This window comes from Silene latifolia, chromosome 8 (genome assembly GCF_048544455.1).
Source record: "Silene latifolia isolate original U9 population chromosome 8, ASM4854445v1, whole genome shotgun sequence".
Classification (NCBI taxonomy): Eukaryota; Viridiplantae; Streptophyta; class Magnoliopsida; order Caryophyllales; family Caryophyllaceae; genus Silene; species Silene latifolia.
In genome coordinates, this window is record NC_133533.1 from 112,298,949 (window position 1) to 112,318,876 (window position 19,928).

The 19,928-nt window shown below is 35.2% G+C and overlaps 3 protein-coding genes and 1 non-coding gene across 4 annotated transcripts; 3 read left to right on the forward strand and 1 right to left on the reverse strand.

Moving 5' to 3' along the window:
* The first annotated feature begins 2,974 nt into the window (after positions 1-2,974).
* On the forward strand, positions 2,975-5,496 carry LOC141597391 (uncharacterized protein At2g34160). Its single transcript, XM_074417845.1, has 5 exons — positions 2,975-3,352; positions 3,454-3,502; positions 4,591-4,653; positions 5,014-5,078; positions 5,215-5,496. Exons 1-5 carry the CDS (start codon positions 3,224-3,226, stop codon positions 5,311-5,313), a joined length of 405 nt encoding a protein of 134 aa, XP_074273946.1. The 5' UTR covers positions 2,975-3,223; the 3' UTR covers positions 5,314-5,496.
* Positions 5,497-8,872: 3,376 nt separating this feature from the next.
* On the reverse strand, positions 8,873-13,603 carry LOC141597395 (ribosome biogenesis regulatory protein homolog). Its single transcript, XM_074417850.1, has 8 exons — positions 13,434-13,603; positions 12,496-12,646; positions 11,533-11,584; positions 11,311-11,439; positions 11,065-11,182; positions 10,136-10,319; positions 9,923-10,036; positions 8,873-9,298 (listed from the first exon to the last, which is right to left on the reverse strand). Exons 1-8 carry the CDS (start codon positions 13,529-13,531, stop codon positions 9,098-9,100), a joined length of 1,047 nt encoding a protein of 348 aa, XP_074273951.1. The 5' UTR covers positions 13,532-13,603; the 3' UTR covers positions 8,873-9,097.
* Positions 13,604-13,744: 141 nt separating this feature from the next.
* Positions 13,745-16,545, forward strand: LOC141597396 (13 kDa ribonucleoprotein-associated protein-like). The gene is made up of 5 exons (XM_074417851.1): positions 13,745-13,834; positions 14,787-14,907; positions 15,049-15,152; positions 15,983-16,114; positions 16,212-16,545. Exons 1-5 carry the CDS (start codon positions 13,832-13,834, stop codon positions 16,236-16,238), a joined length of 387 nt encoding a protein of 128 aa, XP_074273952.1. The 5' UTR covers positions 13,745-13,831; the 3' UTR covers positions 16,239-16,545.
* A 2,344-nt stretch (positions 16,546-18,889) lies between these two features.
* Positions 18,890-18,971, forward strand: TRNAS-AGA (transfer RNA serine (anticodon AGA)). Its single transcript has one exon. It is a non-coding gene; the product is annotated as a tRNA-Ser (tRNA).
* Positions 18,972-19,928: the final 957 nt, after the last annotated feature.

The window sequence follows — 19,928 nt, forward strand, 5'->3', positions numbered from 1 at the left end:
AAGATATCCTGATCAATTAAAAATTCGAAAAAGAAAGATACAATACCTAACACATATTTCCATGGAATTCGATGATGAAATGCGCCGACGTTATCTGGATATAGACTAGATTATATTATCCTTGATCTAAGTCATATTTGTTTTGATTTTTGTAGGTTGTTAAGTTAAAATAGTGGAATGACTGGAAGGATCAAGAGGTGAGAGAGAGAGTGGAAGAGTGTTTTTTTCTTTTCCGATGAAATATGAAAGGCTGGTTATCAACCCAGCGTAGCTCACGTGTCCCTTTTTTCATTAAATCATAGTCGCTGATCATCTTAGATCCTACGGTTCAGAAAAGTAGGACGGACTCATTTAAAACCCTGGACTCACCGGATCTCTGCTGTATATATATATATATATATATATATATATATATATATATATATATATATATCCGTTTATAGCAAGACTAGCTGTAAAAAGAAAGACTTGTCTAAATATGTCTGGTTTACAAGTTATATATACTCATTATTCCCTCTTCTTCATGATATTTTCTCGTTTGCTTTATTACGAACTCTTTGACCATCAATATTTATTTCTCTATATTAGTTTTTTTGATAAAAATATAATTTGGATACAATACAATTCCATAAACGAATATAAATATTCAAAATCATCATCATATTATATTACTAGATTTAATGCCCGTGCGATGCACGGGCCTATTTGTAGTGTTCTATCATGTATAACGTAGTAAATAAAAATATTGAGGTAACTAATCTTAACTATATGCTACTTCATACCAATAATAATTTTAATCCTATGATAACTTTTGAAAATTATATCTCTCATTTAATAAATTATTTTATTATATGCAACTCATCAAGCCCGATTAGTTTAATTTATCATTTGTTTTGGATAAATTGACCTAAGAATATACTCCCACCGTCCCATTATTTCTTTACATATTCTATTTTAAAACGTCTAAAGAATTTGTTTACCTTTTGATATTAAGAACATGGTTCCCTCCTATTTTCTTATCTTTGTATCAAAATCAAAGATAAATAAATGCTTAAGATTGAAGGAGTAACAATATTGTATAAATAACCTAAGTACCTTACTATACACCGAAATATAACGATTCTTACACAAATATTGGAGAATTATTAGTATTGTTTAAATTGAAGAAATAATTTTATTCTACAGTAGAAATAAGAATTCAAAAATCGATATTTTATATTAGTGTTTTATTCCGCATCTTTAACTCAAGGCCATTACATTGCTTGAGCACTTATTGAGTCATTGTCGTAAACTTGAATCTTGAGCACTCATTGTAGTGCTTGAATATCTTACAGGGATTGAGTAGTTTAACAAACATTGGAGACTCTAAACTATTATGGTTTAGAAGTTTTGTCCACATTAATTAAACATATAAGAATCTCCTCTATACAACATAAATTATTCTTTCTAATTCCAATACAATACAAATTCCATAATTAAGGTTATAATGTACTTTCATTATTACTCCGTACCTCTTTTAGCAAGATTTTTATAGTAAAAGGCACTAATTCATATGACATATATGTCCCATCGTTCGTTAATTTGAGTCCCATGGCTGTGCTATGATTAACATTAGAGTTAGGGTAACTCTTAAGCTCTCAGCAATTTAAGAAGGATATTTTTTTTTAGAAATTTAGATAATGGGATGTTGTAGAAAATCATAGTCCATCATTAATATAATAGCCACGGTTAAAATATAAACACATAAGTAAAAGACGTACAAATTTCCTGCGATAAGAATACCAATGACGACAGATTAAACTTTGAATTAAAGCTTAAACAATATAATCTCAATGAAAAAAGCATACTTATATAAGCTCCTAAAACTGAACCTCGTATTTGAATATTCATATTATGTCCTGCAATACCGTCGTTGATTATTTAATATGCATACATCTCATAATCAAATAAAATAAAAGAGTATATTGAAGTAGTATAGTGTTTGAAGATAAATAAACATAATTCATATCATATCACAAGACCATGACAATACTCATACGTAATGTTCGCACCAAAAAAATACTCATACATAATGTAATTAGTATTATTGTATGAACTCGTAATCGTGCTGCAAAAAAACAAAAACAAAGAAAGAAATCATTAATCATCAATCAATATAATATTATGAACAAATAAAAAAAATAGCATAGAAGAACAATAGAAAGAAATCATCAAATGGTCTGCGGTGAAGCAAGAGCATTGAGTATATATATAACTGGATTCATGTGTTATATAGTTGAGTCATATTAGACTTCTTGTTGTTTCGTAATTGGTACAAATATGGTACTTCTTAAGCGCAATAATTCGAGTCCCCTATTGTTTTGATGATTGTGTTACAAATTTTATCTTTTAATAATCTTTGAGTTCTATCGTTGTGACGATTGTATTACAAACTTTATCTTTTAGTTTGATTTGAATTTGTTTAAATTTAAATAATTTGTTATTGTATATCCTTTGTTATAGGTATTTTGTAAAACTTGGACTCTCTGTAATCACTCGAAAAAAGCTTCCTTTAATAATATAGATAGATAATAATAACTTTTAGTACAATAACGGTCAAAGTTGTTGAACCTCAACCATTAAAAAGTAAATAGAGAAACTACTACGACGAGGGGGTATGTCGTATTACATAGTAGACATCTTATAAAAAGTTTGGCAAACGGGTTAATCGGGTTGGATCAGGTCAATCCAGGTTTGAGTTGTTCAGGTTTGCAAGAATTCCGGACAGGTCGGGTTCGCGCCATTTTCGGGGTAGGTTGTTTTCGAGTTATTTGCGGATAACATTCAGTTTCCGATAATAAACATTCGGGTCAGCTTGAATAAGTTTGCTTCATGTTCAGGTCCTCAATTCAGGTGTGCGTTGGGCTCGGGTCGGGTTATCAAGTCGTGTCAGTTTTACCAGGTTTATAAATGATAGGATTGTTTAGCCCAATTCACTTCCTTATAATAAGATCTATTAAACCCAAGCCCAGAGTACCCGTTTCCCGAATCTATCGCAAAACCCCCTTTCTCCCTTCATCTTTACCCTAAAACTCAATCTTCCAAAATCAATTTTATCACTTCAAAACCCTAATTATCGCAACACCACTAATTCATCAATTACAGTCCAAAAAACCTTCACAAATTCGTCCTTTTCCTTCAATTAAATCACGAATTAGGTTTTCGTTCATTAAATCAATCATCAATGGCTGCCGCAGTCGAACAAATTACCGAAGGAGTTACCAATTTGAACATCGTTGATCAAGGAAAGAAGAATCGAATTCAAGTTTCTCATACTAAGAAGCCTCTCTTCTTCTACGTTAATCTCGCTAAGGTAGAAAATTAATTTAATTAATTTTATTGATTTAATTTGAGTTTTTGTTAATTTATTGGTTTTATTGTGTAATTAATTGAATAATTCGGCGATTTTTGTAGAGGTATATGCAACAACATAACGAGGTTGAGCTTTCTGCACTTGGAATGGGTATTTTTCTTTCTCTTTTAAAATTTGATTAGTGATTTATTGTTGATTTTGTTATGTTTGATGTTATTTGTTTTGTGTATGTTAATTTATTGGAAGGATAAGACGGTGTACATCCGACTTCTCATGTAATTTGCAGAAGCACTAGGATAATGTTGTTGTAGTTGATGCTTGAGCTGTTAGACAGTGGTATACTGGTGTTGTCGTACTACCTCCTCCGTCCTAGTCATTTGTTTACCTTTGATTTAAATACGCTCCCAAAGAATGAAAATTGTAAACAATGGATTGGTACGCAGGGAGTATTAGATGTTGGAATTTGTAGCATGTTTTCCAGTGAATTAGTGTCGACCTTAATTTAGCTGTAGAAAGTCTGACAATCTCGCAATCCCCTGAAGTTGTCCACTTCTTCAAACTTTGTGTGTTTTGTATAGTAGTGTAGTCTAATTGGAATTTTGACCTCTTAGAGGTCGAAGTTTAGAATTAATGTTATTGATATGATAGTTTCTTAGCAATGCCTATGAGGCGGACACTGAATATCTTGTCCCAAATTTTGTGCCATTTTTGCACTACTGTGTGACGTTGAACTAGGCGGTTTTTGGATGGTCAAATCAGCACTTGCGCTGCTTTGGTGTGCCTCACGCCTTTTAAAACATAGTTTTGACTGCCACTAAAACTTGAGAACATGCCAGTCGAAACTTGAGAATTATCGCCACCATATTATATACACATATATACTTGAGAATATTTCAGTCGAAACTTGAGAATATTATCGCCACCATATTATATACACCATATACTTGAGAATATGGTGGTGGTAATTGAAGTTACCAGTTTACCAAAACTTAGCGATGACTGCCATTAAAATTTAAATCTTCAATTACCACCACCATATTATATATGTACTTCGGAATCTATTCACTTTTTTTCCTACTAGAAGCTTGCATATTGTCATTGGACCTTGGGATTGTATAGCATGTGATATCTTAATGAAATCCGTAGTATGTGTTTGGTGTGTAATTTTTCCACGTCTTTTTTCTGTTTTAGAAAACTAACTGTTTTCTGCTTTGGCTGGTCTTGATTAATTTCTGCAGCAATTGCCACAGTGGTGACTATCGCGGAAATTCTTAAAAACAATGGGCTGGCTGTTGAGAAGAGTATGTTTCCAAGCTTGCTAATTTTCATAATGCCAACGGGAACTTATTATAAGATATACCCTTCCTCTCTTTCTTATTGTTCTCTTTTGAGTTTGATCTTCAAACAATGTGAACTTTGATAGATATTTTCTCTGAATACACTTGTTTACAAATTTCTAGAAGTGACAACATAAATATAATACTAGTTGTTTGAGACGAGAAAAATTTAACTAGTATTTAACATTGTGTATCTTATATTTGGAGTATGTAATGTCCAAAATTGACATCACTTGACAATTTGAGTCAAACGGGGTCGATAGATACGGAATTTAGAGAGTAATATAAGTATATAACAATGACCTGTTTGAGTGATTTTTGCAGAAATCACGACATCAACTGTTGATATCAAGGATGATTCAAGAGGGCGACCGGTGCAGAAGGCCAAGGTAAAGAACCTAAATCTGCATGCATCATAATATCTACTCTTCCTCACACTTCTTGTTCATAAATATACTTGGAAGTTTCTATTTGTTGAAGAATATAGTTTGATATTCGCTGACATTTGGTGTCGGTCTTTCACAGATCGAGATAATGCTGGGCAAGACAGAAAACTTTGACAAATTGATGGCAGCTGCTGCAGCAGAAGAGGGAGATATGGGAGATCATGAAGAACAGAACTAAACCTAAGGCTTCTCTTTGTTCCAAAACTTATTTGTTTGTTTGTCAATGCGTCCTACTCTTTCCTTCTGATCAAGGATACTATTTCTAGATGAACTTCTAGTTTTTTTTTGTTCCTGTTGTAGTTTGAAAGTCGAATGCTGAACTTCGCTGTCTATGTTGAAAGTTCTTGGATTTGGTTTCTAAGATGTATTCGTTTAGATTTACAATAGATGTTTTTTTAGCATTGGTATAGTATGATGAGCATAGGGAGCGCAGTGAATCAGAAATTCAGAATACATGAAACTAACTCGCGGATTTTGGATATAAAATTCTGGATTCTTATGGAATTGAGTTGGTCTATACCCTTTATGAGCCAATGATAGATTTGGTATTCACAGCCATCCGCTAAATAGTGACAAACTTTTGTGTGTTTGCCTCGTATCACTTGCGTAGTTGGAACATGAAACTATTTCTAATGCGAGAGGGCATAAAAATAACCAAATTGGCAAATTGTAAGAAATTGAAAGTGTGTTTTTTTAAAGGTTTGGTTAACAGAACCATTTTGTTAGAGGTCCGATGTATCGAAACGTGACCTTTGGTACCCAAATGTTTCGAAGTGGGCTTTGATCAATTGAAAAAGGTTTAATCCAACAAACCGCTTTTACTAAAACCCAAGAGAAAAATAAAATAAACATAGAAACAATATGATATCATATATTTTTGTTTTTAATTTGTATAATTTGTAAAAATAAAATAAACATAAAAACAATATGATATCAAAATGCCGGTAAGTGTGACAAAAAAGATTGGCTCGCTTTTGTCACATTTTTGGTGGGCGGGATGCAAATCAAGTAGGAGTCTCCACTGGTGTAGCAGAACTTTCACAAGTCTCCCAAAACGGGAGGGGGGACTTGGTTTTCGTAATGTGGATTGTCTTAATCAAGCTCTCCTTGCAAAACATGCGTGAAGGCTCATGTCGAATGAAGAGTCGTTGTTCTGCTCTATTTTTCGGGAGAAGATCATGGGCAAGCTGGGAATTGGAAATTGTAGATGGATTTGTCGAAAAGGTGCTTTTTCTTGGGAGGCCAGGAGCATTATCCAGGGCTTAAAGTTCGTTAAGGACCACATTGGCTGGAAACCAGGTATTGAGTCTAACTTGAATGTGTGGGACAAAAGGTGGGTCAATGGGTATGTCCCGGAACCTAAGGATAGTCTCCTTGACACTAGTTTTACTTTCCTGAAAGATCTTCGTGTCAAAGACATCTGCCTTAATAATGGAGGGTGGAACGAGGGCTCGTCAAACTCCTCTTTGAGGAGGAATGTGCGAATCAAATTCTCGCTATTCCCCTCAGCCAAACTCAAACACATGATGAGGTTTTCTGGCCTTTCACAAACAGTGGCTCCTACACTGTTAAAAGCGGTTACGGTATCATCTTCAATAACTTCTTCGAGGAGCATGGGTCTAGAAAAGACAAGTGTCGGGTTAATTCCAAATGGAAGTCTTTTTGTAAACAAAGACTATGGCGTATTCCAGGCCCCCAAATTTGGAAAATTCTTCTTTGGAAGATTATCACTTGTTCGTTCCCCGTGGGCAGTGAATTCATGAAAAGGAATATGGCTTGGGATCCATCTTGTGCACTCTGTGGTAAAGAGGGGGTTTCTTCTCTGGAAACTCTTGATCATCTTTTCAGAGACTGTGATATAAGTTCTAGGATCTGGGCGGGATCTGTGCTAGGTATTAATACGAGTCAGGCTGTGAGTGTCGATGTCAGGGACTGTATTGTAAATTGGATCCTTTACTTGATAAAACTGGAAGACGGGCTTGTCCACGTTATTCACTTTATTGGAGTTTTGGTTAGCATTTGGAACCTGAGGAATAACATTATCTTTAGGAGGGAAAGCTTCAACCCTAATCTTTTCTTCTTAAAAGCTCGCTGTTTAACTGAGTATGTCCGTTAATCAAAGTTGATGAATACAAAAGATGCATTGGGGCCCCCAGGTTTTGGGGGAGTGATCAGGGTATCTCTTTTGACCTCCACGCGCTTAAAGCGGGGCAGCCTTTCTATACTATTGGATCTTTTTCCTCTTGTCCTTTGGTGAGAATCTGTGTGGACGCCAGCTGGAAGGATTCTAGACTTGCCGGCTTTAGGTGGGTTGTCTATGACCCTGGAGGGGAGATTAGATTTGAGGGTTGTGAGTGCGATAGAGCTGAATCACCTCTTCAAGCGGAAGCTCTGGGCCTCAAGCATGCTATTACGTGGGCCAATCGTGCGGGCATCCTCCATCTGGAGATTTCCTCTGACTGCCTCCAACTTTTGTCGCAATGGATGGGAACGGAAGACACTCATCATCAGGTCAAAGGAATCATGAATGACGTTGCATCTATCTCTTCCTCTTTTCATTGTCTTTGTTTTAGCTATGTATGCAGGATTCGGAACGGTAGGGCTCATGGCTTGGCTAAACAAGCTATGAACATGCATTAGGAACCTTTCTATCCAGCTGCCAAAAAAAAAAAAAAAAAAAAAAAAAAAAAGCTTTCTTGTTTCAATGTCAAAATCGAAAGTTTCAATTATGAAACCGGACCAATAGAACTGCTTAAAATGGTTTGCTGTTTGTAACTTTTCGAAGCAGCTTGATATAGGTTTAGGACCCGTCTACCCAAAATTTCGGCCCAATATGAGGATTTTGGGCACTTTAGATCCATATTTATCGAAACAACTCTCCTATAAGACCGTCCTATAGCATAGGACTGACCCAAAAGGAGAGAAACCCAATTATAAAATTTAATTTAATTTAATTTCATTTACATTTTAATTTTATTTTAACAACTCGACATTTTATGATGAAAACTAACACATTTAAATATACATGTTATCAATCTAAAATTCAAGGTTATTAAAATAAAATATTTTTATACAAATTTACTAAGTAATCTATTTAGGCTTTTGATTAAGAGCATCTCCAATGGTTAAGCAAAAGGACTTGCTTGCAAATAAAAAAGTTTTTAAGCTACTTGCACTTTACATATACTAGCTTAAATTGAGCTAGTAGCTCCATGGAGGCTGGAGCTAGTAGCTCAAATGGGCCTACAAGAAAAAATCTACCAATTAAAACAACACTTGAATATTTTTAATTTTTATTTTCTAGTTAAAATAAGTAAATGTATTAATTAAAATGGTGTTGTGGAAGGTAGTTTGTAGCTTAAAAATATTATAGCTTGAAAATCTTATGTGACAAAGGTAAGCTAGTAGCAACTAGCTTAACATTGTAGATGCTCTAATAGACTAGTCTTATGAGTAAAATGGTCTTACACAACAATTTGCAATTTGCTTTATCGAAATCTAGGTTGAACAGGGTAGTCATACAATTAGGTTAGCCCATGGCAAAGCCTTGACACATTTCGAGTTTTAGATAACACAGTATTCTTTCCCTCAAAGGAAGGTTGGATGCGCTGAGCACGGCTTCGCAGACTACTTGATAATGTGAAATAAAACTGCCATAGTAGCAGACTGTCCCGGAGAGGAAGGTATCATGCGGTCAATTGTCAAGGATAAAGATCTAGAAACTGAATAGTAGAGGCTTAGCATAACAGTATACTATATTCTCCATCATTACGCATAACAGCAGTATCAAATTTCTGAAAATGTTACAGAAGTCGTCGCAGTGATTGGTAAAGAAACTAGAACTAAACAGGAAATGAAGTTCCAAATGCAGTAGTGACCAAAACATAATATCTCCTATAAACCTCAGGAAAAGGTGCTTAGAACAAGTAACAAACATAGCCTACACGTTACGGACACTTAAATCACTTGGACTTGGATGATTTCGACTTATGTGATCCTTTGTGGAATGTTCCTTTGCTCGATGATGTCTTCTGGGACGGTGCTTTACCTCCTGATTTCTTAAAAGACTTTGGTTTTGTTTTTAGCTTGCCAGAGTCCGTTGACATCTTGCCCTTTTTGCTGCTTTGGCTCTTCTCTTTTTGCACATTAATCTTTCTCACAGCCTTCATAATACAACGAAAAGCCATGAGCATATTTGCACAGGAAAAGAGAACAATGTGTGTGTAATTTCAGTTTCATCAATTCTTTATTAAGGAAATGGAGTCGGGGAAAATATGTTACACTGTCAGGTTTCAAACTCAAGATACAAGTGTTACCTCTCAATACAGAGGCAAATAGGTTATTTCAGTCGGTATGTTTGCATTAGAGTTTGGCGCTGTCATTGGAGGTTCGTTCGGGAATGTTACATCTTTGGGGCTATTAGGTTAACAGGGCCGTTAGTTAGGGGTAAGTAAAATTTATCACAAATTCTCATTTGTGACGGGCATATCCATCGCAAGCTGCAACGGGTCAAATACGACCCATATGGGTAGATAAGACAAAAGCAGAGTGCCTAGGGAGTAGCATTCTGTTTTGTCTTATCTACCCACATGGGTAGTACTTGACCCGTCGTAAACTTGTGACGGATATATATAGGATTAGGTCAGTTCAGGTTTAAGATTTTTCTATTCAGGTGTGGATCGGTCAATTCGAGTGGGGTTAGTTCTGAGGGTATTACCGATCAATGACATTATCAATTAAGCAAGCTAACGTGAGCAATCCTGTATCAATTATGTGAGCATTCATACCTTGTCAATATTAAGCACACCATTGGAATGCTTGGAGAGGAGTTTGTTCAAAATCGCATCAGTTTGCACTTTCTCGTCTGAACTCATTCCTCTTCCTTGGACAACCGGCAGGAACTACAAGTCACAGTTAAAGAAGTGTGTAAGATGTGATGTCGACGGTCGACCACAAAATCAAACACAACTACCAGTCAAATAGAATACAAAGATCCAAACCTTTCGATGTTTCCCATCGGCCTTTGGTTTCTTCTCTCCATCTAACTTTTTGTCAAACTTTCCAATACTTGCTGTAGATGTTGCTGCATGACCAGCAACTTGCTCTAGCTCACGTTTACCAAGTTTTTGCTGAGCAGTCTGACTACCGGTAATGGGTAGTGCTCGGGCAGCTAGTTGGACGTGGCTGGCGAAATAACTCAGTTTAGAAGAAATTTCTCAACTATAAATCATGATAATTCGATGATATAACGGAATTTGTTAGTGGAGTTCATATTCCAAAGACTTTATTGTCAATATATGTGTCCACTTACAACCATCAAAAGTGCTTTGAGCAAAAAATCAGTTGACCAACGTTGCAATATCCTTGCCGGTACAGGTGTTTAACAGGGGAACCAATGAACCATATGGCTATGGATAAACTAATGCTTAAACACATAAAAAAAAAAAAGATTATCTTGGAGATAGAGCCTTCAAGATTTTGTACGCTGGTATAATTTAAATCCGTTATGCTTACGCTTCATGAACTTAATTCTAATAGACAAATAAAAATTTGACTGCAACATTCAACAACAACAACAACATCAGAGCCTTAATCCCAAAATGATTTGGGGTCGGCTGACATGAATCATCCTTTAGAACCGTCCATGGGTGAACGCACACCTCAAAATGCGAATAGAAAAGGGAAAATGGAAAACAAAAGGGAGAGCGAAAATGTAATGGAAAGTCAAGGTAAACTTAAGAGGTTTTAAAATCGAATTCCGGATTTCTTTTATAAAAACTTAAAATTTAAATCGAGAGAAGATTAAAACGATTTTGAAAACCGAATTAGAATTAAGGATCCGGAATGCCTTAAAAGTAAACCAAGTAAAACATATAAGAAAGTGGTTGGTAAAAAATTTGACTGCAACATTCCATAGTAAAAATGATACCTTGGCAGGGCTCCGACTTTAGCAGCTTCCTTGAGATTATTCAGGCGATTCTTCTCGTGTTTATCTGCTCTTTCTTTCCTACCCTTTTTTCTCTTTGCAAAAGGATCCTCACCAGGCACTGCAAGTAAAGACACGACATGACTAAATAAGTACTTGCTTCCCTGAGCCTAGTGAATCCATGACTAAGGGTGACGGCAAGATGAGAAATCGACAAGAAAATAAATGCTCAGATTGCCATGTTCTTACCATCACTAGGCTTGGCTTCAATAATTGGATCATCGTTTTCATCATTAGCACGATCATACCCGTAAGTGCGCTTCCATGTGCCACTCTTCTCATCATATGCAATCTTGTCTTTCTTACGGTTTTTTATGCCTACAGAAAGATCACAGGAACCAAGCAAATTTAACTAATGTCGATTGCAAAAATAAAGCCAAGTGTTCAAGTAGTAGGGAAGCCCATGCTCACCCTTGCTCTCAGCAAATAGTTCCCACTTTGTTTTTGGCTTTGGCCTCGGCAGCTGAGGATAGAAGATAAATGGACACATTAGCTTAAGCAGTGAAACAGAAATACTAATTTTAAGCTGCAAACAATAATATGTATACACACAATTAAACAGAAAAAGATTCATACGATTAAAACTACTTAACATTAAAACAATTGAATGGCCATGTACTATAAAAAGGTTTCTCAAGACACGATCCAATCCAAGAGTCAAGTTTGAATATTTCTGAAACCAAGCCCTTTCCTGGTTTTCAGTGGTCTTACTATGATGGAAAAAAGAAAAACAAGATAAAAATTTGAGATACAGAGCCATGTACGGCATTACTAAGGCTATCATTCAGGTTTTCTAAATATACAGAACATTTCTCACGAAAGAAAAAAAAGCAATCAACGTATAAAAAATGGCTCTCATGTTCGTCATATAACTGCTAGTCAGTACTCATGCAACCAAACTAGAGCGGAGAAACCAAAGCACTCCAACATAACAGACGAGCTACAATGTACTATGCCCGAATGCAGATGTGAACAAGAAACCAAAAAACCAAAGATATGACAAGTGACAACAATAATAGTGGAGCATAAAACTTCTCTATTCTATGACAAAAGAACGAACAACAATAAAATCACTGTTCTATTAGTAAAATATTGCACCTACAGCGCTTGTTTGGATACAACAACAGAAGGAAAAAAGCGGGAAGGGAGGGAGGAGCATCAGGAATGGAGTAATGTAGTTATACTACCAAATATTTCATGTGTTAGAAGGATTTTCATATGGTATGTACGAGGTAAATTTGATTCCTCCAATTGCTTTTAATCGTGATTGCAAGCCAAACAATGGGTTAATAGGTTATCAAGGCCATGACAATCGAAATATTGCACAAAACTTAGCACAATCCTTTTTTGGAAAAATCGACAAAAAACCCTTACATGCTTCTGTCTAGGAAGTCTGGTGGTTGGTGCCGGCAATGATATAATGGGTCCGTCCACATCTTCATTTGCAGGCAAGTTGAAAAGGAAATCAACAATTCTTTGTGCAGCTTCAGTTCCAATTTGCAAGCATGACTTTACCAGCTCTTCCCTTCATTTTGTCACAGGACACAAAAAAACGCACACACCATTAATCCCTCAATCATCTTCCAAATTTCAAGCATAATGTAACCAAACTTTATAGTTATTAATGTCACTCCCGAAAATCTTCACAAAGGCCGTAAACTCAACCAAGTTACCAATAAAACTAGATCAGATTGGAGTGATTTCTACAGCAATCCAATCGACTATGATTCATGAATCACATAAATCTTGCCATGGGCATACATACAAAGTCATCAACTCCGTAAAAATAATACAGTGAATGTTCAAAAATCATAAAGAAGCAAACTTTATACTGACAACCTTAACATGGGCAGTGAGAAAACCTAATTACCAACAAAATTAGATCAGACTAATGGGATTTCTACAGCAACCCAATCGACTATGATCCACGAATTTCGCCATAAGAATACAAACATAGTAATCAACTCACAAATTTTTTTTACATAATTATAAATATCATAAAGAAGAAAACTTTATACTAAAAACTATAAAAACTTAACACAAACAGTAAAAAAATACCTAATTACCAACAAAATTGATTCATAAAGATGTATGTGATTTCTACAACAACGCAATTGACAAAATCACAGGAATACATTAATATTACAAGAAAACTCAATACTAACTCCGTCTCAGTCATTTGTTTACCTTTAATTAAACTACCCATCACAAAGAATATAAAATGTAAACAAATAATTGAGACGGACTCAAAAAATCGAACTTTAAGCAGAAAAAAAACCAACAAAAATTACAAAGAATCAAACTTTTTATACCTATTAGATGGAATAGATTTGAAATGATGATTAGGGTTGTAAGCCAAAAGATTACCCCCATCAATTTGAATTTCTCTCTCAATTTCCATCTCGGCCATTACTTTCTCTCTCTAAAAAAACCCCTCTTTTGTTATTGTGTTTTTTGCTGAACTGAAAAAAATGCGAGGGTTTTATTTTTTTTGCCCTAAAAAACCAAGTAATAATCCCCTGGAACGGCGTCGTTTTGGGTAAAAGGTGGTTTAAAATATGTCGTTTTAAAGCCCACCAAGTCAAAGGTTGACACTTGCTATAAATTAAAACTAATCTTTAGCATTTGCCGTTTCTCTAAAACCCTTAATTGCTCAAAACCCTAGCCCCCCTTTTTTCCCTCTCTTCAGTTCATCAATCATTCAATCACCATGGTATTTACTCAATTTTTTAATTTAATTTTTCAAAGTTTGTATCTTTATTGGGTTTTAGTTAGTTTATTGAAATGATTTAATTTTGTGAGTAGATTAGCTTAATTATGTGAGGAAATGTAGCTGGAATTCTGTTTATAACCTCTTCAAAGTTTGAATCTTTATTGGGTTTTAGCTCTTTATTTGATTTGAATTAGAATGTTTAATGTTGTTAATTAGATTAGATTAGCTTGATTATGTGAATGAATGTTAGTAATTTCTCTGTTTCTACTGTATAATTTCGTTGAAGTTTGTGTCTTTATTGGGTTTTTGCTCTTAATTTGAATGATCAATTTTGTGAAATAGATTAGCTTAATTATACTCCGTCCCCCAATCATTTGTTTACCTTCGATTAAAATAAAATCAGAGGATGAGTAAATGTTACTGAATTTCTCTTCAAAGTTAGTATCTTTATTGTGTTTTAGTTCCTTATTTGAATGATTAATGTTTTTAAATAGATTAGCTTAATTATACTCTCCCCGCCCCCAGTCATTTGTTTTCCTTTGATCCCCCACAAAGAATAAAAACGGTAAATAAATGATTGGGGCGGATGGTGTATGAGTGAATGTTACGGAATTTTTCTTCAAAGTTTGTAGCTTTATTGGGTTTTCGTTCTTTGTTTCAATGATAAATGTTTTAAAATAGATTAGATTAGTTATAGTTATTTGAGTCAATGTTACTGTAGTTATCTCATCCAAATGTTCGTAATTTCTTCAAGGTTTGTATCTGAATGTTAACGATTTGACATAGATTAGGTTAAAAATCCATCTCCCTTTGTCTTGGTTCTTCATGTTTCTTTCGTTTGGGTGAAATCTTTTTATAGAACTTCAAGAATCAGTTGAGATGGAGACGATAAATTATGATCTTGTTATGTTTGTTATGAGGATTAACTTTAGTTGTTTATTGAATTTAATAGACTGGAGAAGCAGTAAACCCGAAAGCATACCCTTTAGCAGATTCTCAATTGACAATAACAATCATGGATCTTGTTCAACAAGCTTCCCATTTCAAGCAACTCAAAAAGGGTGCTAATGAAGGTAGTTAACGTCTCTTTTCTACTCATTTAACTGATTAATCTTTGTGTTCAACTTTCAATAAATGTTTGTTCCTAAAGTTTTGGATGGGTTGCTGTATCTGACTAAAAAGAGGCTGAATTATGCGTTTTTTTTATGATGCAGCTACTAAGACTTTGAACAGAGGTATTGCTGAGTTTGTGGTCATGGCGGCTGATACTGAGCCTTTGGAGATTCTTCTTCACCTTCCCTTGCTTGCCGAGGATAAGGTATATTTCGATTCGTCTTATTACAATGAAAGTTGTAATGATTTCCGTTGGTTGATGTGCTTTCGGATGGAATTTTTGGGTTTTCTTGGATATGTTGTTATTTCACAGAATGTGTGGGGTTTAAATTGAACTGAATGATGCTATGTTTTTCTTACACTGTTTCACAGAATGTGTTGTATGCTTTACTTCTTGAAGTTTAAATTCGTACGAGTAGTTCTTTAGGTATGACGAATAGGGAACACGATGTTGTAAACCAAATTAAACCTTGAGAAACATGATGTTGAACATTTGTTTTTTTATCATGCATATGTTTCCTCTTCTTTTTTCAGTAATGACTCAATATCGCCATTTCTTTTTCCACCATTACCATCAAATTAGAACTAGGCCATAGTCACTTCCATGGGAACAAGAAACTGTCGTTCTGTTCCCGTAAACAATCATCTACACCTGCCATTCCTTTCTATGATGGTAGACAGGTGTTTCCTGCTTTTTTGTTAAATAGGTGCTTTTTACTTTCTTTGTTCCATTTGATTGTTGACGTTCTTCAAAATCCTCCTCACAATTTTAACGACGTATACAATCAAATGAAACAGAAGTCGTCGGTGATAGCTAGTAGCATGAAGTTATCTAGCTTAACTTTTATGCAATAAACTGATAATAATAACATGAACTTGGATAGTTGGGAGGATCTAGTGCTGTAGAAGTAATAGGTTCTGGTTTTGATGATGTTGTTTGACTTTTCTTCGATGAATCAAAGTTATCTCTTAAATATTTTCTCGACATCAAATTCTGGATACTTAAATCTGCCTTTTTTTCCCCCTCTTCTGCAGAATGTTCCGTACGTATTTGTTCCCTCAAAAGAACAGCTCGGCCGAGCATGTGGTGTTTCCAGGCCCGTGATTTCTTGTTCAGTGACATCTAACGAAGGAAGCCAGTTGAAATCTCAAATTCAACAACTCAAGGTGAATATAATCCATTTTTCTTACACGTAATTTCCTCTTCTTGATTTTCATAGACTCGATTTCAGATACTAATCTCTCTTTGCAAACACAAATGCAGGATGCAATTGAGAAACTCTTGATCTAAGGGAGGGAGGTTTTCAGAAGCCTGTTCGGAGTGATAGGCCTCTTGGATTGTAAACGTTGGCTCCTTGGAGGCTTTGACTGATCTTGTTGTGCCACTAGGGATACTCGTCTTTCTTTTGTTTTTCTTTTTTGTTTTCTCTTCTCGAAACTTTGGTAGGTAGTCGGATGTTGTTGAGAGTGGTATTTGCGGAGAACTGTGATGTGAACTAAATTTATAGTGTGTCGATTGTTGTTTACCTTGATAAACTTTGTGACTCGAGTTACAAGTTTGTGCTATTGGGATATACATATCCTGTTTGTTTTTGGTTTCGGAACTTCTATTTGGTTGTGATTGTGGATTTTGCAAACGGGTTATTAGGTCTAGACACAATCGCACCAACCCTCTGCCCTTTGGAGCTCGGAACTGCCCGACTCACAGCTACTAACAAATCAAGCCCATCGGAAATTCTTGGCAGCTCCATGCTAGCTCCTTCAAACCATACTCGCTTGACTCGATCAGTATTATCCACTTAATAATCTACCATTCAACAACCATCACATATGAACAGATGGAGCAAAGCTCTGATCTATCCATCGTTGTAACCATGCGACCAACCTCAATAACTCAACTTCGTCCCCAACTCCCCATCGGTCTTATGTTCTCCTTCCATTCCCATCAGGCCATTATATAATTGGGACGGAGGGAATATGTTTAACTCACCCTAGTTTTTCTCTTTTAGAGATCTTGCTCGATTTCTAGCCAAATCTCTGTTGTCATTGGTTTATTATGGTTTTGTCATTGGTCTAACCTTCTGAAGTATGAAGTCCTAACCGTCTTGTCTTTATTTTTCACAGGAGGTTTGATCAAGGATTCTATTCACAATCGCAAAATCTTTTTTTTTTTTTTTTTGTCAGAGCAATCGCAAAATCTTAATAACAACCTTAATCCTTGATCATTCATTTTGATATGAAACAGTCTCATAATAAGCTGATCGTGAGACCTCTCATATATTAGGTAGTTATTTTCTAATATCTTGAAACGAACATAGATGACAATTTCAGTTGTCATTGGTTTATTATGGTTTTATTTATTACGACACATGACACAATAGAGGTTTGTCAACAACACAAATTCTTATTGTGTCAACAAAGCTTTGTGTACTTTTTGGTGGTTTATGCACAAACCTCTCTATTGTTGCAAAAAGATGAACCGGTTTGTCGATGCTAATACTTCTAATAGAGTGATTCTTATTTCAGACCGCCATATCCGTCTGAAATGATCAGACGGATACCATTTCTTCTCACAAAAAACCCATTTAGGGTGTGAGTGGGAAAGCACATGGGGGTGTCCCACCACCCATGTCTTCACTCATTTGTGAGAGAGTGCTTATCATGCGAAATAAGGCATGGTCAAGCAAGACTGATCGCTTCTAATATATGCAAATGGTTTGTGGAGAGAGATAAGGGAGAAAGTGGGTCTCTTGCATAAACCTTTAGTAAGCTTGCTTATTGTTCACAAGAGGTTTGTTGTAGAAAGGTTTGTATTTTTGATGATTTGACACTTGACAAATCTCAAAATGGGTTCATCTATTGCTAATGCCCTAAGTAAAATGTTACATGTTTAAGTAGGTTATTTGGATTGTCTTTTAGTTATATTTATAGATTTTTTTAATTCTTGGAAATTTTTTGTGGACATGCCACAATGAATAACATGTCTGCTCAGTGTCTCTGTTTAAGATTTATCGACCCTGCGTGAACCTTATTTTAACTTGTAAGTTTAAATCCGGACCAACCAAGAAATTTTCTTAACAATATTTTAGAAAAATGATTCAAAAGTTTTGGTGGGTGTTTCTCATCATTTAGGTTGAAACATAAGTTGATGACTTTTAATTCTAAAGGTTTATGGATATTTTTATCGGAATATGTTTTCTCCATTTCAGATGCGGTGGATTAATATTCTGTTGGAAAAGATACTTCAAAAGAAGAACTAATGTTTTTTTGGTTCTCAAAAAGTGTATTGTACTGGGGAAACTTTAACAATTGGTCTCCCTTGTGACGGGTTACCATTTGTGACGGATATTTTGTGAGATAAAATGGTAACAAAATGGGTTAGTGGAGAAAGGGGACCACATGAATAGTATTGCAGAGAGAGAAAAAGTGGGTACTTTGTGAGGTAAAATGGTATCCGTCACTCAAGAGTGACGGATCTGTGCCGTCACAAATGAGAATTTGTGAAACTTTAATCAAATTCATCACTCAAAAAGTGTCGAATCGTGCCAGAGTCGGGCGGGAGTAAAGTACCTATGGCGCAGACTAATTAACCTCTTGAATCGTGCCCAGACTCGGGCGGGAGTAAAGCACCTATGACCATTTCAGATGCGGTGGGTTAATATTCTGTTGGTAGATGTGTTGAACTGGGAAAACTTTAACAAATTCACCACTCAAAAAGTGTAGAATCGTGCCAGACTCGGGCAGGAGTAAAGCACCTATAACGCAGACTAATTAACCTCTTGAATTGATTTGTATTTTTTTAACAGTAAAACAAAGACTCGGTTCTTTCATTTTTTTCTCCCCTAATGAATCAACGAATTAGTCCCCTTTGGGATATCCAATAAATCAACGAATTTTTGAATTGCTGATATATAGATAACGAAACGAATATGAAGCATCAAAGTGGACGTGCCGGAGTGGTTATCGGGCATGACTAGAAATCATGTGGGCTTTGCCCGCGCAGGTTCGAATCCTGCCGTCCACGTTTTTTTAATTTTTTTTTGCAAACTACAAGCCTACAAATATCAGTCAATTGATCGGGATCTCCTCGTTGAGCCAAGATTGTGTGCAATTCTTTTAACTCCATCAAATATCCATCATAACAATCAAGTTTCTAACTCACCTTTGATTCTCTGTTTACTTTTCTAGTATGGATGATTATGGATTATTTAAATTAAATAGTAACGAAGAATCATAGTCGTCCTTCTAAAAATTGTTCAATGAGCTTTTTTGTTAAAAACACTACCTACAATTTAAGTAGCTTTGTGAGGAACTACCTAAAATTTAGATTTTTTTTTTATCACACACTACCAAAATTATTAGTCACGCATGAAAAGGTGAAAACAAGCGATTTAAACTTGTGGTTATAATAGCTTTGCAGTTTATTTTGCTAAACCGTATTAATAGTTAACCTCTTCTCTAAAAATATAGGCTCGTATCACTAGATGAAGATAATTATGATTTATAAATGATGAAAGTGACGATAATTAGTGTGTAACGACAAGTTTAAATCACTTAATTAGAGTAATTTTGCGAAAATATAATGAAACTTACTAACGTAGGTTAAGCATTATATTAGTATGTATAGTTTAGCAAAAATAAACTCAAGGCTATGATATCGCCAAGTAGTTAAAATCGCTTATTTTCACATTTTCATGCTTAAAATAATAACTTTAGCAGTGCTTGACACAAAAAAAAAAAAAAAAATTTAAACTTTAAATAGCGTTTAACAAAAAAAATGAAACTTTAAATAGTGTGTAACAAAATACTCCTGTTAAATTAATCAATCACAACTATTCACAAGGTCCTAGCTTAGAGCTTCACCTTAATAATACATGGGAGTCGGCCACCACAAGATCATTTTTATGCGATCTCGACCCGCTGCGTAGTGTGATGCCTCCCATTTCTTTTTCATGCCTACTCATCTTTCTCAATTATTATT